The sequence below is a fragment of the Echeneis naucrates genome, chromosome 22 (assembly GCF_900963305.1).
Source record: "Echeneis naucrates chromosome 22, fEcheNa1.1, whole genome shotgun sequence".
Taxonomy (NCBI): domain Eukaryota; kingdom Metazoa; phylum Chordata; class Actinopteri; order Carangiformes; family Echeneidae; genus Echeneis; species Echeneis naucrates.
This window is the reverse complement of record NC_042532.1, coordinates 11,594,221-11,618,915: the sequence shown is the minus strand read 5'-3', so window position 1 is coordinate 11,618,915 and position 24,695 is coordinate 11,594,221. Positions and strand designations below refer to the sequence as shown.

General features: G+C 40.3%; 1 protein-coding gene across 2 annotated transcripts; it reads left to right on the top strand.

The window, feature by feature from the left end:
* Nucleotides 1–3,894: 3,894 nt before the first annotated feature.
* On the top strand, nt 3,895–23,976 carry prkcha (protein kinase C, eta, a). 2 transcript variants are annotated; one of them, XM_029493286.1, is made up of 14 exons: nt 3,895–4,480; nt 8,093–8,156; nt 10,620–10,773; nt 10,855–10,889; nt 10,972–11,054; nt 11,654–11,786; nt 11,878–12,011; nt 12,125–12,259; nt 12,495–12,668; nt 15,093–15,247; nt 19,003–19,141; nt 19,704–19,892; nt 23,091–23,237; nt 23,398–23,976. In XM_029493286.1, exons 1-14 carry the CDS (start codon nt 4,130–4,132, stop codon nt 23,545–23,547), a joined length of 2,043 nt encoding a protein of 680 aa, XP_029349146.1. In that variant the 5' UTR covers nt 3,895–4,129; the 3' UTR covers nt 23,548–23,976. The 2 variants fall into 2 exon arrangements, with proteins under 2 accessions (XP_029349146.1, XP_029349147.1); XM_029493287.1 differs by having other exon boundaries at nt 8,093–8,170; nt 10,637–10,773; nt 10,972–11,063; nt 12,143–12,259.
* Nucleotides 23,977–24,695: the final 719 nt, after the last annotated feature.

Below are 24,695 nucleotides of genomic sequence, written 5' to 3'. Positions count from 1 at the left end.
GCTGTCTTAAAGAGAGGCTCCCAAAATCACATTCAGTGGAAAAATTGGCTGTCATACTCATCACCTGTCAGTCCAGTTTGGTTCAACACAATAGCAACAATACAATAATAAAAAATAGACTTGACTCCAAGATTGCTGTCAGCACACTCTCCAAAACATAATAAACCTTTGAGAGAGAATCATCACAGAAATCAAGATTAAGAGTGAAAAACATCTTTTGTTAGAAAGGTGTTCGTAATGTGCTAAGAAGTATTGAGGAGCTTTGTTATTTTGGCCAATGATGAGGGTGTGTGTGGGGTAGGAAGGTTACTGATGGAGGCCAAGTGGTCAGCAGCGCAGTATGGGGTGCAGTCTGTGTTCTTGGGGTGGTGAGTGGGGGTTGACTCATCTCTCTGCAATCCCATCAGCCCTTGGCTGAGCTCTTAATGCAGCCCTGACGCCTTGCTGGCGCAGGGGCCACGCTGCCTCACATCTGGAGCCAATTACCCTGGAGGGGCTGTGACAGAGTCACCCCCACAACCACAACTCTCCACACTCTGCTCTGCTGTCCAACACAGCTCCGACCACTCTCACTGTTACATTCCTCCAGTTTTCACAACGCTGCACTTTTTTTTGCTCCTCTTTCCTAATCATTGTTTTAGAAAAAACACACCCTGCAGACTGACCAGGGTTACTCGGATGTTTTTATCTTATCATCAGAATTGATGTGTTTGCAATTAAGACACTGATGTTATAATCTGTGTATTCTTTTTCCGGCCCTTTACTTCCCCACCCTTCAGTCAGAGCTAAAGAAAGCTTTTGAATGAAAGATGGAACATCCTCAAGAATCTACAAGTCCAACTTCCCTAGAGTAACTTTCTCAGCAAACCATGACATGGACTACTGACAGAAGGACAATTTAAGATATAATAATAATAAAAAACACTTTGTTAAAAAATTATATCATTGGTAAAACATGAAACAAAGTCATTCGACCTTACCACTACAGCTTGGTATAATTTCTGCAGAATTATGTCATCCTAAATCATGTTTCCTGTGGTAGAGCACTGGCAGTAAACACCACTTGTGAATAAAGCATGTTTAGTACCAAATCAGCTTTTACAGGTGTGATTTATGGAGTGCCTTTGCTTCTACACAGTAGAGCCCCTGGGTGTGTGTGTGTGTTTGAATGTGTGGCTCAGTAGAGCATGTAGATTTCTATCCAGCCTTACCTGAGGAGAATTTAGGATCTTGTGACTGTATGATGGGGGTTAGTTCTGGTGTTTGGACTCAGTGACTGATGGATGCAATTGAGTTTGTGGCGGTGCAGAAGGTGTGGTGGGGTTGTATAATGGCCCCGTAGGATTCCTCTCACTGGGGTCAAAAGAGTTGGGAACAGGTTTCGCCCTATCTGGGCCATAGTTTCTGTATTCCCTGCTGCCCTGTTTGGCACCAATACTATGCTTCATTAGCTGCAGCTATAGGGTGTACCTGGGCAGTGAGCCAGAGGACTGAGCTGTCCTGAGTTACACACACATAAATTGGACTGTGGACTGTGAAGTGAATGTGGAAACTCTACCGGTGGCTAAAATTAAGTCAGTCTGCCCTGAAGTATGGGAAGCTTTTGGTCACTGGCTTTGTGCTTATGTGCAAAAAATTTTTGGCATGTTGAAGAAATATATCCCTAGTACTGTATATATTTGTGCACATGCAGATATATCTTGGGAATTTACAGATGGGCTTGAGTCAGCGTTCTCAGTTAGGTGTCTAAAGTATTTTCAAGTTTGGCCATGGGCGCATGATTCACCATGACAGTTAGACAACGCAGTGCAAAGAGCCACAGTTGTCAGAGAAAAAGAAATGAGGCTGCCGGTAGAATAAAGAGACACAATAAATCAACCTGGACTGTAAAAATGCTAGCTCTGGCTCCAGGGAGAAACGAGTAGGAGAAGAAGTCAAATATTCTTTCTTTCTTTTTTTTTCTTGACTGTTCCTTAACTGGAAACAAGAGGAAAGCAGAGAGCAGTAAGAGGTCAGAAAAATTATTTTACTAGTGTTATTCTGCCCTCTGCTGGACAGTTCAAAAACAGTGCTTTGCGTGGAAGGAGCTTCACGGAAAAGAGGAGCACTCAATTGTGAACTTTCTTATCCTTTTCCACACAAAAATGTAATTAAAATACCTTGACTCCGACGCGTTAATTCAGGAAGGTGGAATAAATATCCACGCATAGTTTACTGCTGCTGGTCAAGGTGATCTGCAGCATGAATTCAAAAATGTTTTACTTTAAACTAGCAGGTCAGACAGAGAGTTTCAAGCCTTTGCTGCTGTTTGCTCGGGGTCTGTTCACACTCTTACCTTGAATCAATTCACTATCTGGCGGCTTTACCATTACAGGCTTCCCAGCTCAGTAAGGTCATGTCTGAGAGGTTGTTTACAAGACAGTCTGTATCCCAGTGATGTGTAAGGGACACAGGCTCTTTATTTATAACAGCTGGAGTACAGAGATGTGGAGTGCTGACATTTGGCAGAGGCGGGTGAAAGGTCAAGTCTAACACCAATAAAGAAGAGACTTTGATCATGGCATTTATGGATGTAGCAGGCACAACCCTTGCAGAGAGAGAAAGAAGAGGAATAAAGCTGAAGGGATAGTATGGCAGCATTTGAGAGGATGGATTGGGGAAAAAGAAGCAAGGAGGACATTTTGGAAAATATTCATTTTATACTGTCATTTCAGAATTTATTCTTGCTATTACCAGTTAAAATGCCTATTGATAATTTTGTAGCTTTAACTATGTTGTCTGAAAAAAATTCCTATGTGCAATAGAAATATAAGGGTGTTTATTTCAAATATTGATTTATCCTAGGATCTTTTAAAATGATCTGACTCGTCTTTTGGACTTGGATATGCTCAAAAATTGTGCCCACCATACTTTTACTGTGTCTATTTTTACTTTTATTAGATTCAAGACAAGAGCAGACAATCTTCACATCTGTGACCTTGACATTTCTGTTTCTATTGACTTAAAACCACGATGAGATATCCAACATATGTTTTATGATTCATTTTCTGACAGACTTTTACTGACTTGAATGAACTAACAGCTCTTGACAAAGTATTGATCCACAGTACTAAATTGTTGATGTGCATCACAGCATTTTGGACTTGCCACTGTGAGAATCCTGCTGATACTAAATGTTTCCTGAGCAGAAGTGTGACCCCAGCCAGGATTTCACCAACACTGAAGTCATGAGTCAAAATTCTTCAGAGGCACACAAAACCCTGAAGGAAATGTGTGCAGCCATCAAAAACCCTCCAAGTAATAGTAGTGTAGTTTGGGGGCCATATATTCTGAGATTTTCTGGAGTTAAAAAAAAAAATCCTGATGGTATGATGTGTTATCTTGAGTTAGAGGATTCACATTTTTAACATAAAACCAGAGTTACAACTTGAAAACAGTGGGCATTAAATGCAACTCTCAAGGTGTCTCACTAATTTAATTTTGGGAAAAAAAAAAGTGTCTTTGTCTTGTTTTTTAAAATAATGTTTATCAAGGATTTTCAAATCAGTCCATACTGCTGTGTATGTGTTTCTAATCTATATAAAATTCTCAGATCGTATAAAAAAATGGGGAAACTGAATGTTCCCGCACACAGAGAAGAAAACAACAACACCGTGCCTCTTCAGATAAAACTGTTCTGCTGTCGTGTGCTTCAGTAACATTTCCAGGCGGTGGCACTACTTTCTCAGCCGAGTCACCGCAAGACTGTCCGTGTGCAGAGCAATGCATCATGGTCAGCGTAGTCCCAGGCCTGTCTGTAGGACTACAACTTCAGACATGTGACACAGCAAGCCAACAGTGACAGGTTCAGAGCCTGTTTGTGTGTTAAGTGTGTGTGTTATGCGGAACTTGTTGTGCTCGGCGTGCCAGTGTTGTGTTTCCTCTGTGGCTCACGGTGAAGGAGAGCAGCAGAAATGTGTGGGAGCTCAGAAATAACAGGTTATTAGGATGAATGGGACTTTTACCACAAAGCTGGAGCCAAATTAGACTGTCAGCTGTGATGCAGGCGTGAGTGTGTCTTTGTTGGGTTTTCGTCTTTACACAGTTTTTAAACTTTGCATGCGAAGCTCGGTAAGAGTTGAACTCTGAGATGAAGTTTAACGGGTACCTGAAGCTCCGGATCGGGGAGGCGGTGGACCTGAAGCCGACCACCTACTCCCTCCGACACACTGTCATCTTCAACAAGCCCCCCCCGTCCCTGGACCCCTACATCGTGGTGAAGGTGGACGACTACAAGATCGGACAGACTCACACCAAACAGAAGACCAACATGCCGACCTACAACGAGGAGTTCTGCCTGAACGTCAGCGACGGGAAGCAGATCGAGCTGGCGGTCTTCCACGACACCCCGATCGGATACGACGACTTTGTGGCCAACTGCACCATCCAGTTCGAGGACCTGATCAAAACCTCCAACACCGGAGAGACCTTCGAGGGATGGGTGAGTGGAAAAGTCGCGACCTGGCAGACTGAGCCGAAGCGCACCAGAACAGCGACCATCACACACATACCTGTCATGTTTCTTTAATAAAGACAGATTAGTGTGCTTTCTGCTTTCTGATATATGAGCTGTTTATTGCTTCACATGCATAAAGAAGTAAAGCACAGCTGTCAGCGGGTACAGAGGGGCGCGCAAATTATGGCACTCTGACGTTTTTAGGTCGTTTGTTAAAAAAAAAAAAAAAAAAAAAAAGACTTATTACTGATGTATTGAAAAGGGGGACGGTAGCTCTGTGCCCCAAACTTTATCTAATGTGATGGGCTTTACCAAACTTCAAAATAAGGCCTCATTAGTTAAAATGCATCCAGTATATATCTGTGTTGTCACACTGGAAATGTTACAATTTCCACCTCAATATCAAAAATTGTTATCAGGAGGTGAAAGCAAGTGTGCTAGGGGTTCAATGAGCCCCTACAATGTTAGCTGGTAATGTAGGAATCACAAACAAAAGTTCGATCAACCAAATGCCAAAGATCAGTTGGTCTGCTGGCCCTCATCAGTCTTAACTTAATTCAGTGTTGACTCCAAGACGCAACAACCTCATGAATAAATGTCTAAAGAGTGACATGTTATTTCCCTTATTAGATTAGGGGTCATATTCTTTATCTGGATCATCAGTCGAGATGTGAAATTCCCTCTGACATGTATTTACATTTAGAGAAATATGCTTTAACACAGAACCTAAAAATGATCTAATGGTTTATTAATTTCAGTTGCATTTATATAAGTCGGACATTTAACATAAATCATTACGGACCAGGCTTCTTCACTCAGGAATATTGCTTTCCATCGATGAAAGGTCTGATATCTGCTGAACAGTGTCTGAAAGCAGGTTCAGGAAAGACAACACGGTACTAAGCTTTAGGAAGGGTTCAACACACTTGCCACAGTCACTGAGAGTAACTTTGCCAATTGAGAGAAGCATCAACAGTGCCTTTAGTGAACAACAACACCTCTCTGAAAGCAGATCTACAGTAAGTGCTGTGAAAGCATGGGCCTAATGACAGACAACACCCATTATTATCTTGTCTTAATTTGGTCAGCATGAAATTTACAGGAACTTAGTGTGCCCTTCAGTTATTGGCTTAGCAGCTTTTAGTGTGATCATCATTGTATATGATCTGAAACCACACATGCTGCTGCTCAAGCGATGTGTTAATTCTGTACAGGAAGACTGGTTTGTGTTGGTCTGTGCGAGATTTGACCTCCTTGCATGCTCTTATAGGAGTAACGGCAGGCGTACTTAATGTTAAGCTAATCGTACATTAAGAAGAGAACCTGGGGATGAAACTGACTGGTCATATTAGTTTTATTTGCTTTCAGGAATGAGCAAAAACTGGCCATTCACACTGGAGTTTCCCTCTTCTCACTTACGTTGATCCTTCTAGGACTATAAGCCACTGCAGGTGCTGCTGACTGTAATCTGAACCTGTCCGGGCCTGGAGCTGGCTGCGGTGGTATCGACCAAGGCCGGTAGCAATCATATATTTTGCACATCACTCCCTTGTATGTGGGTAGTGGATGACTTAGAAGCTACTTAGAAATTAAAACCGTTGTGTGTGGCTAAGCCTGTTAGCATGGCATCATCTTTGAGAAGTGAAGCAAAAAAAACACACCATAAACGTGTGAGAAAATCTGTTTATTTTTGATGCAGACAAATGTAAAATATACCGACAGCAATGAGTAACGTTGAAAAGTGATTAGCAAAACCTTCACAAGACCCTTGAGCATTGAGGGGAAGTGGTATGAAAGTGAGGCTTGGTCTGCAGTTTTAGAAGTTGTTGGTTAGTACAGTTTTGTGTTTGTCAGTTCAAGACACATACTTTGCACTTGTTATCCGCGAGATCTGAACTGTGAAGGCTTTTTGTTCTTTGCTGCACAGAAGAAGTGCCGGCCTGGTTAGCTTCATATATGAGGCACAAGCCTCCACACGCCCACGCTGCTGTTTATCACTGTGTTCCCACCATCCGATCAGTGCTCTAGGCCTGGCTGTTGAGGAACTTACTATCTATTGGCTCTTACAAACATTTTTAAATTCCTGTTATCCCTTTCACCCGCGCACATGATCCACTTTGATGCCCTGAAACACTGCAAAAGTGCTGAGTGTCTTTCCTGCTTTTGAATCACATCTTAGTTCAATGTAAGCGGAATCTGTTGGTTACTCAACTGCTTCTTTTTACCCGGACGCTGACATCATCCAAGTGAGACATCCACCATCTGACATTTAGACACAAGGCTAATCTCCTTTGACAGCACATTGACCTTTTAATTGGTTATTTGATGTAAACTACCGGTGTAAAGTTTGGACACACTGTCTCCTTCAATTGAATAGGAAAGTGTGTCCAAATTTTTGGCTGGTTAGTGTATCTCATTCATGTTTTGTTGGCTACGAAATTGTTATCTGTTTGCTATCTGTCGTGTGGGAGGTTTTTTCACATGCTTGAAATAAGTCCTCATGAGGAACACTGAAACTGAAAGCATATTAAATATTATACATTTTCCTGTGTAGTTTTGCTTAGTAGACAAAAAAAGAGGCACCGTGCTGAGTTTTATGCTGCTGCTTGTCCTGACCCTTTCTGAACCCACAAAATAGTTCAGGCGTCCTCATTCTGTGCAAAAACATGATGAAAATTTTATTTCAAAGCAAATATGATGGTTATTGTCCAAATATTGCAAAGAAGTGTCTAAATTCAAGTCAAGTAATTGTAGTAATGGACTGTGGCCATGTTTTTTTTTTTTTTTTCCTTTACAGACACTTTTGAAAGTATTGAGCCCATCTTACGATCCACCTTCATTGTCAAGGTTAGCTGTCTTGAAGGGTGAGAAGGAAAATTCAGAAAGTCCCTACTTTGCAGCTTTATAGTCATCAGGTGAAAACACCTAAGATGGGCAAAAAGAGGAAGTCTTCACAGTGGACATGTCAGTTTCTGTCTAGACTACAGATATAGGATATGAGCAGGCAACAAATGGGCATTTTTGAGAAACAGTTGAATGTGCACTTCCTCACATTTAGTTTTTCACTCGATAGTACCAACTAAGCTGCAGCCTCTCACTGTTACGTGGGCAGTGAGTATTTTCCTGCTGAAGTCTGTAAATAACAAAACCCATTTATTTAAAGCAACAGTGACCTAAGTTTCCAGTCAGTGGTTACTTCGGGGAGTATATGTTTGTATGTGTGTTAGTCATTCACAGCTGAACATCACTCTCAGACTACCTTTGCAACCTGCCCAACCAGCCATGCCTGCTGTGCTGCTGTGGTGTCCAAATTCCTTCAACATTACATATACACTGAAGAATGCAAAGAAAAATGCAGCTTGCATAGCTGAATTTTGAATGAGTTAGAGCTGAAGGGATGATATGAAGTCAAGCTGATACCACCACATCCCTCCCTTTAACTCAGTATTTGAAATGAATACACCTTTCTTTCAACACGTTCCAAGTGGATTTTCAAAACCATATTCATTGTGATTTCACTTTTTGCTTATTGTGTAATTGTTTGCTTATCCTTAGGTATTATTTTAGAATGATTTTCTTGCGTGTCTTTGTCTACAGATGGACTTGGAGCCAGAGGGCAAGGTCTACATCCTTGTTATGCTAAATGGCTCTTTCACTGATGGTAAGTTTGCTACTGTAGTTTTAAATGCAGACCTGAGTCCAGAGTTTTTCTTCATGCCTAATTATAACCTTCCCACTTCTGCTTCTGCAGTGTGAACTATTTATGCCAACTCATTTAGTCACTGTCTTGTAGTAAGTAAAACTCCACCTGCTGTTTTGAATAGCTATTATCAGTGAGCCATTTAAAGAAAATTTCTGTAATAATAGGCTCTGACAAAGTCTGTGTGCAAACATGCACAAATGTGAATTCTTCTTTGTGAAATGAGTAGGGTGGTGGATCTAACTAATTTGTGATGGGAGGAATGTTTGCTTTGCTCAGACTTCAGATGACGTTGGTGTTGTGCACATCTGTGGCTTCGACATGAATAGGATATTTTGTCCAATATGAGATTTAAGCAAGACAAGCAGGATGTGAGCTCACAGTTTACGGAGGAAATCTGGGGATTAAATTCTCAATTTTTGATCTGTTTCCACAATGGCTCACTGCCTAGCAAACTCCATGAAACACTAACTTTCCTTTACTCATGAAAAAGTAGAAATTGTGCCATTTCGAGTTCTCTCTGTGTGCTCTGGCTTCCTCCCACTGTCCAAAGACAGGCACATTTGGAGATTGCAAAAGAAGAGTAGAGAAGAGAAAAGTAGTCAGATTGGTTGGAGCTGAGAAAAAGGCTCCAACAACCAGTCTTTACTCCTATAGAGAGCAGAAAAGCATCTTGGCATGTGCAACACTTCAGACCTTGAGCTGAACAGCAGACCATGTCATGCTCCAGGCCACTGAAACCTGACTTACCAGACATAGACAATTAAAGACTGGTAACTCATTCCGTTCTGATGAATCTTGGTTTCTGCTCATCAGAAATGGAATTTGTCGTCAACAGCATGAATCCATGTGCTCTTGTGATGATCTTGTAATAGCATGAGAATGAATATATTATCAGCCCATTTAGAGCCATTAGAACTATGGTTTGACTCTACGGGCAAGATTTTCCATCTTCTAATGGCTACTTTCAACATCATAATGCAGCACTACACAAAGCAAAAGTCATTTGAAAGTGGTTTCGTGAACATGATAACTTTAGTGAACACCTGTGGGATGTGGTAGAATAAGAAAGGTGTGACATGAATCAGAATTTCCTTTATTAACTCCCTCACTTGCTGCAGGGTCCAAAGGAGTGTATTTTTCAAGTAAAGCCACATACTATTAGAAAACAATCAGCAGTGCCGATGAATCTAAAAGACAGTCCAAAAATTTTTGCAACATCACTGTGGTGGCCACCACAAAGATGGTGCAGGCGGCTGCTGACGGCAAGTTTTAGCTGCAAATATCACTTAAGAATCTCTTCAGAATGATATTGCCTCACGTTGAATAGGCATTTCATGAAGATCATCAATACGGATCAAATTGTTAATCAGAACTCAAAAAATGTGGAAAAGTCAAACAGACTGGGTTGGATCATTTACAATAATTTATTAATTGATAATTCACTTTATTTTTATTCATTGATTTGGAAAATGTGATTATACAAAAATATATCTTCTTATGTTCACTTCATGATACAAATTAACTGAAGGTGGATACATAGCTCTGCAAAGACATGAAGAGAAAAAAACAAAAAGAAGACTTCTTGATCAAGTTTTCTGTTAGATTGTTTACTGTTGGCCTTATACAGACAAAATCAATGTATCTGTGCACAAGATACATGAAACAGAAGATTTTAGTTGGAATATAAAATCATCCTTTTCACACCACCACCACAAAAGAATATGTTTCGCGAGTGGGTGGGGGGCTAAAAACAAGTTTCCAGAATGCACATGTGGTTTTCGCACACACATAGACCAGCGACAGTCACTCAGAGCTAAAACACATAAGGCCAAACTGTGCAGATGTATACTCAAGTAGATTTAGATATGCAAATGAATTGAGACAATATGATGCTTTCAGTTTCCATTTCTTTTATTCCTTCAATCTTTGGTTACATCCTTCCACTGTCTTTTCTAGATGATATGTCAAGTAAGAGGGATGAAATGACACAAGTATCATCAATTCATCATCATCATCAAATGTCTTTTTTTGCAATTTAGGTGCACATAGTAGCCTTCATTCAGAGTCATGCTTTTACTCCTACAGAAAATATATGGTTCTCTGTTAAATGTGTTAAAGGCTCCACTTTCTTCAGCTGGTTGTGAAATTTGTCTGCTAGCCAATGGTGGTGGGTCGTGTGCAATGTTCTGTTTTGTTTTTTGGTTTTGTTTTTTCTTTGTTAGCTGAGAACTGCTACTTGCTGTGGCCTTAAAAACTGACTTCAAATATGCTTTCAGGCTCAGTAGAACGTTGTGATGCAATCCCTTTATGATGGTTGCTGTTTAAAAAAAAGAAAAACAACCCTCAAATCTAGTCTACAGATTGGGAGGTCATGTAAGGGTTTAAGACTCTCAAAAAGCGTTACGCTCATCTTGTTGTTAGATGATGCCCTAGTTAAGGAGAAGACCTTCAAGCAGTTTACAAGGAAGCGGCAGGGAGCTGTAAGACGGCGGATTCACCAGGTCAACGGACACAAGTTCATGTCCACGTTTCTCCGTCAACCCACCTTCTGTTTTCACTGCAAAGAGTTCATATGGTAAGAAAGTCGGACAAGGATAAACCATTGCTGTCTCCATAGTTGGTGCAGACCATAACTGTGTATCTGTCTCTGTTATAGGGGTGTTTTTGGAAAGCAGGGTTACCAGTGCCAAGGTTGGTTGGCCTTATTTTCTCCTCTTCTGCTTTTTGACATGGTTTCTGAGAGATAAAGGCATGAATTATGATTCCTTTTTAGTGTGTACCTGTGTGGTTCACAAACGTTGCCACCAGCAGGTCGTCACAGTGTGCCCACGTATGAAGAAGCCAACAAAAGAACAGGTAACAACGGTTAAATTAGTATTAGTATCATGCTTATTAGTGACAGATCAGTTGTTGTTGGCATTGAACAGATAGAAAGCATTGTAATATTTATTTTATCAGATCTGTAGCAAATAAGAGACTTGTTAAGGCAGAATTTCTTTTAGTTAGTTATTTATTATTATTTTTTTTTTTTACACAGACACACCTCCGACAAACACCTGCAGTGATCACCTCATACTGTTCATGTTCCTCTTTCTTTATGAAGACGGTCACTGACCCAGAACATTGTAATACATAGTAATTTTCCACACGTGCTTGCTGTGGCATTTTCATGTATTACTGTGAATACACGTGTGCTAGTTTTAGCACTTGTACGCTGTCGAACTATTGTTTGCTGAACCCACCATGTTTCTCGTAACTGTGGAACTTGTAGAAGGGAAGCAAAATGCAGCATTAAAACAGCAATAGGAACTAAACAAATTTCACAATCCGGTCTGTGTCCAAATATGTTTGTTTGGTTTTTTTTTTTGTGTGTGTGCGTTATGTATATGGTCAGACCTGCTGTTGTAAAGGATGGTGGTTAGTTTAGTGTCCCTTCTCTGTGTGCCTTTTCTCAGCAACCCACGAACCAAGGTTTCAGCATCAACGTTCCTCATAAGTTCAACATCCACACCTACAAGTCGCCCACTTTCTGTGACCACTGTGGCTCCCTGCTATGGGGAATAGTCAGGCAGGGACTGCACTGTAAAAGTAAGAACCAGTCTCATTTTCAAGTCCTAATGTCAAATTCTCCTGATCTGTCCCTCACAAGTGGCTTTGTCTGTTTGCTTTGTCTCTTCAGTCTGTAAAATGAATGTTCACATTCGCTGCAAAGGCAACGTTGCCCCGAACTGTGGTGTGAACAGTGTGGAACTGGCTAACACGCTTGCAGAAATGGGTCTGCAGGCTGGAGGATTAGCCAAACGCAACTCACTGGTACGAAACCCCATTTTTTTTTTCGCAGTTAATTTTTAAGTTTACCCATGTGTAACTTTTAATCTCAGTTTTGTAAAAGGTGTTTTGTTTGTTTGTTTTCTTTTGTCCTGCAGGCCAGAAGTCCAACTCAGGTGATGAAGGCACCCTCTGAACGGAGAGAGAGTACAAAAACTCAGCAGCAAACCACTCGATTAGGCATTTCAGAGTTCACATTCCTTCAAGTGCTCGGCAAGGGCAGCTTTGGCAAGGTGGGAATGATAGGAAGATGAGAATAAGAAATGTTGTGTGTAATGAAATGACAGCCTATTTGTTGAATGAGAAAGATGGCCCATTGTAATGATATAGATGCAAAGAGAAATTGTACTCATGTGGTCTCATGTAGATCATTTTAAAAGCTATTCATCAGTCAGTTGCGTCCGATACTTCAATCTGTGAGCCCACTGAATTCTTATCATTCAGACTGCCTTTATGTTGTGTGTGCAGGTGATGCTGGCAAGACTTAATGACAAGGAGCGAGTGTTTGCTGTCAAGGTGTTGAAAAAGGACATCATTTTGCAGGACGACGATGTGGAGTGTACCATGACTGAGAAGAGGGTGCTGTCGATGGCATGTTCTCACCCCTACCTCACCCAGCTGTACTGCTGTTTCCAGACACAGGTCAGTCACAGATACGCACACGTGCACTTCTGTCACAGCTCAATAAGTTTTTACTGTGTTGGTAAACTGTTCCGACGGATTAGTGCCGTTTTCAGAACACTGGTGTTCATAAGCCTGAATTGTTTCCTCTACTGCCACTAGCAGGTCAATGTTTTTACTTGCTCAGAGAATTATCACAGTACTTATTGAGAGAGTTGGCACAGGTATTCCAGAGGATGGACCACTCTACTATCAAGTAGCATTAGAAATGTGTTCTCTTTAAATTGAAAGCAAATCTTAACAATAATCATATAAATAGACAGCCAAACACAAGTGGCCCTGGAAGTAAACTGAAAAAACGTTGGTTTTCCTGTGGCACTCCCTTCAGTTCATGACACCGGCTAAACTAAGAGCTGGTAAGCATCAGTGTGTTGGCACATGCTGTGGGGCAGCCTCACACACTGTTACAGCAGTTTAACTGATACTGAGAATACTCTCTTAGTTAAGGCATGAATATAAACACTAAGCACTCCCTTAATAAAAATGTTAAGCCATAAAACTACAGCTGAGTTTATAATCTCTGATATCTGATCTTTGGCCATTAGATACTCTACCGAGGCTGCAGAAAGATGATTCTTACTGCATTTGATAAATAAAAACCCTCGTAATACCGAGCTGTACTTTTATTAACCTGTAGTTGAGGTTTTTGTAAACCATCACTCCAGCACAGTGGAGGTTAATGGAGTTATTTGTGTTGTTGAAAGAACAATGAAAATGGAAAAAAGACCTATTATCCATCAGTGCTCATGTTATTTTGCATTATCCAAAATAGTTTCTAAATGGTCTTTAGGACTCAGTAGCAATTTAATGAGTCTCAATGGATTGTATCGTACTCATGTTATATTTTCATGATGTGAGTACCACAAATGAAATTCTGTCCACTTTAACTGTATCAGGCTGCACGAAACTCTTAAATCTCATCCGCTTATTAGAAATCATTCTGTGGATTGTGTTTCGGCCCTTTCTGTTTAAATATTTAAGGCTGCTTTGCAGGAGATGATAGGCAGGTGGCAGCAGTACCTCAGTCCCAGTCTGAGGAGATTGAGGAGGTGGAAGCCAAAGCTCTGCTGACAGGGGTTGACTATCTGCTGCAGACAAGACACTTAATCTGCTTTAGTTTCGCTTGAACCACCACCAGCCTGCATTAGCTTGGATCAAAATAGAGCACCACTAGAAGTGAAGAATGGAGTCAGTGACGCTTCCCCACTTGCTTTTTTCAAACCCACGCACAAGCACACAGCACTTGCAACACAAGCATGTTAAAAAAAAAATGTCACATTCCACTCCAACCTTTTTTTGAGTGGGCTGTTAGCGAAAATGACTTGAAAGGAAAAGCATTTTGTAATTGTGACTATATAGCAAAGTTTAAAATGTTCTGCATTGTTAAGTTTGGTGTCATTGATATTACTAGAATGCTTATACAGTTCTGTGATTATAGAAAAATGATCCGTGGGAAGGGTGAAGGAGGGGAAGGGATGAGGAGGAGGGTCGGGGCTTTACCTTCAGTGAAGTGGACAAAGGATGTGTCTTTGTTGAATTGTCCTCCACCACAGCAGTTTGTCATCAGTTGCTCATCTTAACAATTAAACAGCAAGTTTATCCTTGTGCAACAAGACATCTGGCTCATCAAGTTCAAGAAGTTTGGAGAAAAAAAATGTCCCAAAACAGGAAAGATTTGACTAATACTGGAAAGACCAGAGGCATTGTTCACTGGCTGTGGAATGAAAATGTCCACCCCAAGAAATGCAATTACGTCAATGTTCAAGAGAAGACAGATTCTCAATGTGGAATTTCAGTTGGTGAAAGAAAACTTTGAATGTTTTATTTTTTCTTTTAATTAAATAGTTGTGATTTGGATGTAAAGCTTCTTTTAGCTGTAAAGCTTCTTTTAGCTGTAAAGCCGGACTCCGCATAGAGCAATGCCTGATTTTGCATTTTACATATTCAGAAAAAAAAGGAAAAAGAGGGCCAACTTGAAATCACTGAGGAACTAACCAGAGTTGAATGTGCCTGAATGTCCTGATCGCTTCTGGAAGCTTTATGGACAAATCTGTGCATCACGTTCCCCTGCAGTCTTTTATTCCCCAGGCTTTCATTTTCCAGATCATATATTGACCAGTGCCTGGAAAGAGACAGAAGGATTAATGGGTTTGATCAAGATTTTTCTGCCCAACTGGCTTTTGAAGTGTGATCAGTTAGATGGAATCCCATTAAAAAGAAATGTAGAATTTATGATTAACAGCCATTTTTCATCCCTGAGGAAATCTGAGTATGCTGAGTGAGATTTATTTATTTATTTTTTTTTTAAATAACGTGAGCTTCTATGAAGGTTGTGTGGGTTGTGCGTATGGGTTTCAATGTCAAGTGCTTTTCTTTTTATTTCAGGATCGCCTGTTCTTTGTGATGGAATTTGTGAATGGTGGTGATCTTATGTTTCACATCCAGAAGTCCAGGAAGTTTGAAGAGCCGAGAGCGCGATTCTACACAGCAGAGATCACCTCCGCTCTAATGTTCCTCCACAGTAAAGGCATCATCTACAGGTCAGACACAAGACCACAAACAGCAGTTGAAGTGAGAGTGTTTATCCAGAAATGAATAGTCTATTGCCATTTGGTCTATTTCTAAAAGAGAACTTTTGTTGTTGGGCAAAAGGTGTTAGTGAGACCACAAATTCAAATGAGGGAACAAGTGTTACGAATCAGCTTCGGACACATGAAGTTTAATACGTGTGGGCATTTATGAAATGGTAGTTCAATTAAAAAAAAAAAAAAATGCTCAAGCTAAATTTCAGTGGACTGTGGTTTTGCATCTGCTTCATTTCCACTGTTTAATGTGTTTTTTTTTTTTTTTTATGCTGTCGAAATTATTGGAAGTAAAATTGGAAATCTCTGGCATACTGGCATTGGAAGAAGGATGTGTAATCACTCGACCCTGTGACCTTGTCTCAACTTCCTCCTCAAACAGTTGGCATTCTGTCTTCTTGAAATGTATTGCATCAGTAATTGTCAGACAGCTTTCACAGCCATATGCTTGGGTTTGGGTATTGAGTTTTAAGATGATTATCTCCAAAATTTTGTCATGAACCTGGCCAGGCCTATATCCTATAATAGCAGGCTCTGTTGTCGACTTGTAGTTCTGTGGCAGTGCTGTGAGCTTCCTACTAGTGCATGAGGATGATAAGAAAAGGGGGCATCATGTGAGCTAACAGTAAATCCTGAGTTATATTTAGTGGTCCGTGTGTTCTGTCAGCCCACACCTTATTGCATGTCTCTTGGCCGCACACAGTTTGCATGCTATAACTTAAATAATGAGCCAAGTAGTTGCTTGCACATGAAGTAAGTGAAAGAGGAGCAGTCACGCTGCCTCCTTGAATTAACTTAATTCACTGTCTTGTGTAATGAATGTTTTCCCGTGACTTGACTGACTGTCTCTGTTTAGCCTTTTAGCTCCAGGTAAAGATGTGGTTCAAAGCCTCTCAGGTGACGTGTTGAAGTTTCCTGTTAGTTATTCTCATAAAGAAATTAAAGCTGTTGAATAAAACATGCAGTAGTACAATCATATTGGCACTGACAACTTGAAAGAGGCCTATAAAGTTTTGTAGCAACTTGAAAGGGAGATGTGAATTTGTCACATTAGAAATTTTGTTTTGCCTCCAACACTTTGCTGGAGAACAAACTGTTTTTAAAGAGGACTTTTTTTTAAGGATTTAAAAAAGTAAATAACTTCATACACACTAAAATGTAAATTGTACTACTGAAGTCTAGGCTTGACTCGGTGTATTTGAAATCTACCAGAAGCGATAAGGCTGCGAACCACAGTCAAAAAAAAAAAAATCATACAGTTTGTGCGTCATAGCCACCAAAACTTCCTCTCTTCTTCTCAGGAAATGTTTATGTTAGAGCAACTGTATCTGGTCTTCTCAGAGTAGAACAGAGTTTAATGCCTCAGTGTGTCAAAGTTCCTGCTGGTATTGTAACTGTGGAGACCACAGTGCCTGACTAACCCACTTCCCATAGAAAGAGGTTCAAAGACCGAGTCAGACTAACAGGAGCTCTGGTGACAGTAGGTTATTTGCACAGTGATATATGGTTCTGTGTAGCTCAGTGATGAGTGCATGTTAGTAAAACTGCCAGAGCTGAGGATTCATTTCTCACTGGACCCATTCAGATGAATTGTGCTGGAAATGTGCTTCAGAGCATAAAAATATTTGTGAAAGAGCAGGACTGGTCATAAATTTTAGAGGGGAAATCACAGACACAATTTCAAAAATCCGTACAATCTCCACCCCCTGTGTTATTTCTCAAGGGTCGGTTTGTTATTCTGGTTGTGTTAAACCCTTACTTTCCCTGTGCCCTGAACTCCACGGGTGAACGCTCATGATGCAGTAGCATCACAGTTGCTCTCTTTCAGCCGGTTTGTTATACTGGAATGGCCAGGCAACACTGAGTCCGCATTACAGAATCGGCTTACAGTAGAGAAGAGTAAACCAATTTAATCCAGCCAAAGTAGTGTTGCTCTCTGTTACATTCAGAATTTATGTTTCTGCATGTGTCATCCTTTTTGTGTGGAAATCACAGAGGCCTTGCATTGAGTTATAGGGTATTGGGAAAGAAATCAGTTGCTGTCAAAAATGTTGTAAGTTACAAGCATCATCCAGTGCTTACATCGCATATTCTCTCTCAAAAGTAAAATGACCTTGGCCTAAAGTGGGTCACCTGATCACAGATTACAGCTTGACTCCACGACCCACACTCAGCAGCTTTAATCACTCTGTTAGATGACAAAGCACCAGCTGACCATAACACAGAGCACAGAGAACAGTTCTCCAGTCTTTTGTTGGGCCATCCTGCACTCAGCACAGTCAGCAATGGGGAACTTGTAACCACTAATATTAAAATACATTTAATTTCGATTGATATGAATAATTAAGATATACTGCTATCATTGATTCCTAAGTCTAATGACTTGCACTTTGAGTGAGTCACCTCAATAACTGCAAAAAAAAAAAAAAAAAAAATTACCACACCAACCTAGCAATGCAGAGAACATAGAAAGACAGATTTTATTGATCTGGAAGAAATGCCTAAATAACTTAACAAAAAGTTCGGTCAGCCAGTTCCAAATGTTTGTTTAATAACTTTAATTTGGAATACAAAGTAAGTAATTAGCAGCTGAGTCAATTGAAATTTCTTCAACTAAAAATGTCATTTGACTAAGAGAGTTTTAAGAGTACTATATTACTGACTGTATTCTTAGAAAGTCCAGTTCAAGCACATGTGCAGTACTGTTCCACAATTTAGCTATGAAAATGAAGTATTTTAACATTTGGGGGAGAATTATAAATCTTATTGTAATTCTCAGCGATTTGGGGAAAAAAACTTAGAAACAATACATGTATGTGTTTGATAATACATAAATTACCAAAACGACAGTCTATATTTATTCACCTCTAATACAGGTGGCAGTGAAAGAACAGTCTGTTTCAAACAAAAAACAAACCAAAAATAAAACAATAGCTCAAGCTTTTTGCCTTTCCTGGAAGCAGAATAAATATTGACAGGAGAGCTCTTTCCCCTTCATACTGGACTGAGATGGTTCCTGGCTGCCATGTCAGGGTCAGGGAGTTGTCTGCTCATGTCGCCCGCTGCCACAGAGACTTCAGTGTCCTGAGACAACCTTTTCCTCTCGTCTCCCCGCAAAAGTCTACCTTCGTCAGATATAATTAGAAAGAATACTCACAGGCAGCCAACTGGAGACTGAACACAAACATTTTAGCAGTTTTTGGCATCACTTGAACAATGCCATATGATTGGCTTCAGGCCTGCCACATTTTATTTATTGGTTAACTTTTTTGCTGAATCATAATATTTCAGGGCGGCACAGCGGCAACAGTGGTTAGCGCTGTTGCTCCACACTAAGAAGCTTGCTGGTTCAGTTCCCAGGCCTGGGGCCTTTCTGTGCGGAGTTTCCATGTTCTCCCCGTGCCTGCATTGGTTTCCTCCCCCCCGTCCAAAGACATGCATGTCTAGGATAGCTGGTGACTCTAAATTGTCCGTAGGTTTGAGTGTGAGTGTGAGTGGTTGTTGGTCTCTGTCTCTGTGTGTTGGCCCTGTGATGGACTGGTGGCCTGTCCAGGGTGACCCCATTCTCACCCAGAGTGAGCTGGGATTAGCTCCAGCACCCCCCATAACCCAGAAATGGATAAGCAGTTAAAGATGAATGAATAAATAATGTTTCAGAAGAAATAATTATTTACTACTATACTAATCTGTTTATTTCTGTGTTTCTCTTTCAGGGATCTCAAGTTGGACAATGTTCTTCTTGACAAAGATGGACACTGTAAACTGGCTGATTTTGGCATGTGCAAAGAAGGCATGTTTGAAGGCGTGGCCACTGGAACCTTCTGTGGGACACCAGATTACATTGCCCCTGAGGTCAATTCCTGCTCTTCAGTTTTAGTCACATTTCTAACTAATAGATTTTTCGCAGTTTTTTTTTTTAACTGTTTTGAGCAAACAGCAAATTGAACCACATGGAGCTGCCTGGAGTTTATATGATGCATGTTCCAGTATTACAACATGTTCCCTCTCCCCATCACACCACTACATTAAAAACAACTGCAATCCACTCCAACACTCCAAACTCCTTCTTTACTAGCACGCCTATTACGTCAGCTTGTGAACAGTTCTGTTGACCTGACAAGTCCTAACCCCCTCATCAGAATGCAGCTTTGCAGGCATGGTTTGATTTCATAATGAGGGATCAAGATGCTCTGTGTCCTCATGTTGGGGAGATTTTCCTTCGACCAAGAATGTGTGTCTGCATTTATGAAAGGCCTCTTTGCTGTCCTCAACACTTACCCCTCAGTCTAGGCTCACCGGCATCTTATTAATCAAACATCTGCAAACTGTACTACAAACTGTCAGTTTTCACTGAGATGCTCTATTGCTGAACTATGATGGGTAACTTTATTTCTGTGTTTTCACATTTCCCCAGATTCTCCAGGAAATGCTGTATGGCCCCTCTGTGGATTGGTGGGCTCTTGGGGTGTTGTTATATGAGATGCTGTCAGGACACGCCCCATTCGAAGCTGAAAATGAAGATGACCTCTTTGAGTCCATCCTAAATGAAGAGATTGTTTATTCATCTTGGCTTAGCACAGAAGCAGTGAACATACTCAAAGCTGTGAGTCCACATCTATTGATTTTGTTTTCACGGTTTGTGGTTTAGTGAATCACACATTTCATGCTAGATTGAGTTGAATTAAAGCCATGTCTTGTTTGTCTGTTTGGCAGACATTTCCTCTCCTTAGGCTGCCTCTGTTGGATTCTGGCCACATTATACAATTGCAGGAAATGTCTCTGAACCTTTTTTTTTTTTTTTTTTAACTGAGCTAATGATAGAGGAAATCAATTTCTCACTGGATTTGTGACAAGCATTGGGGGGAAAAAACCAATAAGCTGTAAACATTTACTACAAAACCTATTCCCTGCATTTCTACACAGTGTAATTTGAGCTTGTAGTAAGATATATTAAGATATCAATGGTTTGATCACGGTTTGTGATTTGTTGCCCTTTAGACTTACTGACACTGTGAGTGGAGCCCCACAGAGCTCTGCCGGCCAGCTGTTTGTCAGACTCTTACATAACTATATTAAGGCATGGTCCACTGCCCAGCCGCCACACCGAGCTATAAATATGATGGCACCTCCTCCCCCCACTCCACTCCTTGCTCCCCGTTCTTATCCTTGTTGTTATACCAGCGTGCTTGAGGAAGCAGCCAGCCAATCTCTGAGGTGGATTTGTGTTACTGCTCCTAGTGTCATACATTACGTAAAGATCATGTCAGTGTGAGTGGATTTGAAGGCTACCGCTCTATTTATACCAAAGGTTGATCTGTTGTGAGGTTCTCTATGATCCTGTAAGTAAGTTCATGGAGTACTGCTGTCAGGTTTCTCATTGTTTATGCAGAGGTGGACAGAGTACACAACTTCACTATTTGAGTAAAAGTACAGATACTCCTCGTCAGATATTATATAGTATATACACTACAATACAAGTAAAAGTAGCTTTGTCAAAATATTAGTAAGTAAAAGTACAAAAGTATTTGCTTAAAAAACTACTTAAGTATAAAAAAGTAAAAAAGTATAAAAAAAAATACCTCAGGAAATACAGGAAAGGAAAGTAGCTTTATTGTCATTGTACAATACACTGATGCAATTCTGCTACAGACATGTTTATAGCTCAAAAATACCTTCAGTTAAAGAGGTCCTACAAGAACAGGTCTCTGGAGGGTTTGGTCTAATCCAGAGGCCTCCAACTCCGGCCCTGGAGGACCACTGTCCTGCCACTGTTAGAGAGAAATTAAATTAAGAAATTAAAATTAAAAACAATGAACAGCAATGTTAGACTAGCGCAAAAGTAGCGAGTAACGAGAGCACCAATTGAAATGTAGTGGAGTAAAAAAGACAATATTTGTCCTTCAAATGTAATGAAGTGTAGTGAAGTAAAAGTAGCCCCCAAAAATAATACTCAAATAAAGTGAAGATACTCAAAAACTGTACTTAAGTACAGTACTCAAGTAAATTTACTCTGTTACTGTCCACCCCTGTGTTTATGAGAATATCTATAAGAAGAATGTTAAGTTTGTTGGCTCATTTGTCGGGAATAATTTTGAATAACTTTTCACTGATAATTTAAAGCTATGTTAGTTATGCTAGCTGTGGCCACTGATAAACTGGTGATAATGAATACCAAAAAAAAAAAATCAACCTGTTACTTGTATTGGTGATTTTTTTTTTTTTTTGGGACAACCATTTAGTCTGAAAAATGTCATTAGAAAGAACACATGCACAACACATTTCTCAGAGACAAAGGTGATGTCTTCAAATTGCACGTTTTGTCTTCCCAATGGTCCACACCCCAAAGATTCTACATTTCATGATATTAAACCTTAAGCACTCACAATTTAGAAGCCGCATTCAGCAAATGTATTTAATATTTTTGCGTGAATAACTAATAGTCAGTGCAATTACTGAGGCAGCCTAACTGCTTCATTGACCTCATATGAGCTTAGTGTTCTTTTCAGATATCATAGAGTTGTTTTGCTGGTGTCATGGAGAACTGCTTCTACATGTAGAAATGCTGACACTGTAGGTTTGGTGGTGAGGATGGCACAGCTGCAGCCACGGAAAGATGGCATCAACTTATGTGGAAAAAGTTTTTCTTCAGTTTTGTGGTCTCTGGGCTCCTGAACTCATTGACCCCTGCTACTCTGTCTATCTCCCAGTATACATATATGTATATATATATATTATATATTTGAGTTGCTTTTTTTTTTTTTTTTACCTAGTTACCAAAAGTTACATCATCAACAGCCTACTTGTGCAGCTGCAAATGCACGTGTACAACGACAGTGAGATTGAAGTGTAACTCTACTATCCAAAAGAGATGCCTTGATCATGTGTTTCCTTATGAACTGATAGCAGAAGCTGCCTACAAGCTCGGACATCAATTCGAAAAAAGGATTGTGGGCGAATGTGAGGCATTTGGGATTTGTGAACTAAACAGTGCAGCTCAAATATAGCATTTTCAGTTCTCCTACTCTTTCCCTTTTCTTGACAGTTCTCTTTGCCCAAATCTTTCTCGTCTCCTTTCGCTTTACTCTGTGAATGACAGAACAGTGGTGTTTAGGCCGGGTCTCAGGTAGTTTATACAACTTGGACCTTGTTTTCTAACCCATATTAATCTTTCAGTGACTTGGGGTTAGTCTGGCTGCTGTCACTCTGAAGATGGAGGCTTATTAGTTTGTTGTGGCCTAGTGTGATGTCAGTGCAACCTGGAGGTGTGTGAAGACACTCAGCTGTCCAAAAACAGATTTGTTTTTTCTTTTCTACAGTTTGTTCCCAGAGGCATATTACAACAAAGTTTTTCAACTTCAGTTTGTTGTTTTTGGGCCTCTCCCTTTAGGCACTCCCACTTGTTTTTCTTCAGTGGTACAGAGGCAGTTGGGGCTCAAAAGGTGTTCCACTGTTCTATTGTTTATTATGCAACACCAGGAAGTTTAGACTCCCTAGCTAGGCTTTAATGAACCCGGTTGAACTCCACTTAAGAAGCGTTGTGGGTGGTGCAACACTGTGCGGGGGTGTCTGGTTGACTTTAGGGGTGGGGTTTGGCTGGATGTCTCCTAAATTGAGTCAGTCAGTTGAATAACTCACACTTCCTTAATTTGGAAAAATCATGCATAAATTATCAATTGAGATGTGATCATTTGCTTGAATTACTCTGATAATATGCCCATATTCTTAAAAAGGGACAGTTTTTTTTTTAATTCCTTATTTAGACCAAAGTGTCTATGTATTTATCCACTTTTGGACTTTACAGTTCTTGACCAAAAACCCAACCCGGCGTCTGGGCTGTGTGGCCTCAGAGGGCGGAGAGAATGCTGTGACCAGCCACGCGTTCTTTGCAGCCATCGACTGGGAGAAACTGAATCGCAGAGAAATAGAGCCACCTTTCAAGCCCAGGATCGTAAGTCACATGAATGACTTAATTGATGGAAGTGTGTGTAAACTAATAAATGGACAATATGTTGTGTTTCACTTTATTTTCTCCCTGTGGCTGTGACTTAGCATTTTTGCAAAAAAGGTTTATTATTGATTGTTTATTATTGTTTGTTATCCACCTCCAGAAATCACCAGAGGATGTCAACAACTTTGACCCAGATTTTACCCAGGAAGAACCCATCCTCACACCAATCGATGGCCCGATGATCTCATCTATCAACCAGGAGGAGTTCCGTAACTTCTCATTCACTTCACCTGAACTGCTGGACGGCTAAAAACTTCCTCACTGATCCATCAGTCGTCTTACTCTTATAAGTTTCTGTGTCTCTGTCTAAGACAGTTCCCACTGGTATGTACAGTATGACACTGACACATTCCCCACAGATAGGAGGCACAGAGGGGTCAGCCAAGCACATGCTCAGCAAGAACTGAGGCTGCACTTAATGAACTCTTAACTACTCCTGTAATTTGTGAAAAATCATTATTAAGTCATCAGCTTGTGAAATGGCATTTTGGTTTTATTGCTGTATTGGAACACATTTCTGCGAGTCACTGCGTAGAGTAAGTATTTGAAATGTTGATTTGTTGTAAACTTATTTGACTGGGATGTACAGCATCGTTTTTTTATTTTACATTTATTGTTGTACAGATGCATGACTTTTTTTCCAGCTAATTCAAATGAAAAACCACTTTTTGAACCAAAATGTCACAGTTTGTGTTTCATTATTTTTTGTTCTAGCGCTTTCCAGAGAAAGGAAAAAATCAACAGCCAGTTTTAAACAGTCTGCCAGACATTCCCAGAAAAGTCAAGCTGCCAGTTGAAATCCTGGAAGCTCTGAGTGAGCAGATGAAATAGTTTCTCAGTGATGTGACTCTGGAAAATTACAAATACACACAGACCAACACACACATGCTAAATGAAACTATGTCCATCCACTCTCAAAATAAAGGCCTCAAACTAAAATTATGCTTGAAAAACAGCAGCAACTAAATTACATCTTTCAGGGTAGAATTATATTAAAACTCTAGCTAAAATAGGAAGGTGGCTTTGTTGAGGTTATTGGAGTGTCTTACAGACGATTTGTCATTTATTGTAGCAGTTACAGCCTGTAAACTTGGCATCTGTGCCAGTGACTCATTGATCAGAGCCTGTTGAGGATGATGCAAAATTTTATCTGAGGTGAAAACTGTGGTGATTCATGCTCACTGTGAAATACACAAAAGTTTAGAGATTTCAACACAGTCACCTGAATCGAATTTCAAATATAAAATGAGTTTGTTTTCATGTGTATAAAGGTTACTCAGTGTCCTGTGCTCCTCTTACGCACTCTTTCTCTCAACAAACATCGAGTCCTTGAAAGCTTCCAGGTCTGTGTGCAGACTGACTGGGTAATGGGAACTCACATGGGGCCATTTTCAGTCA

What these genes read in the sequence shown, in the direction of transcription:
- prkcha (XM_029493286.1), top strand. Translation starts at nt 4,130, where the DNA reads ATGAAGTTTAACGGGTACCTGAAGCTCCGGATCGGGGAGGCGGTGGAC. An exon ending in AGAAGCCAACAAAAGAACAG is followed by an intron (nt 11,055 to 11,653) that starts GTAACAACGGTT and finishes GCCTTTTCTCAG; the next exon opens with CAACCCACGAACCAAGGTTT. An exon ending in GCAGGGACTGCACTGTAAAA is followed by an intron (nt 11,787 to 11,877) that starts GTAAGAACCAGT and finishes TTGTCTCTTCAG; the next exon opens with TCTGTAAAATGAATGTTCAC.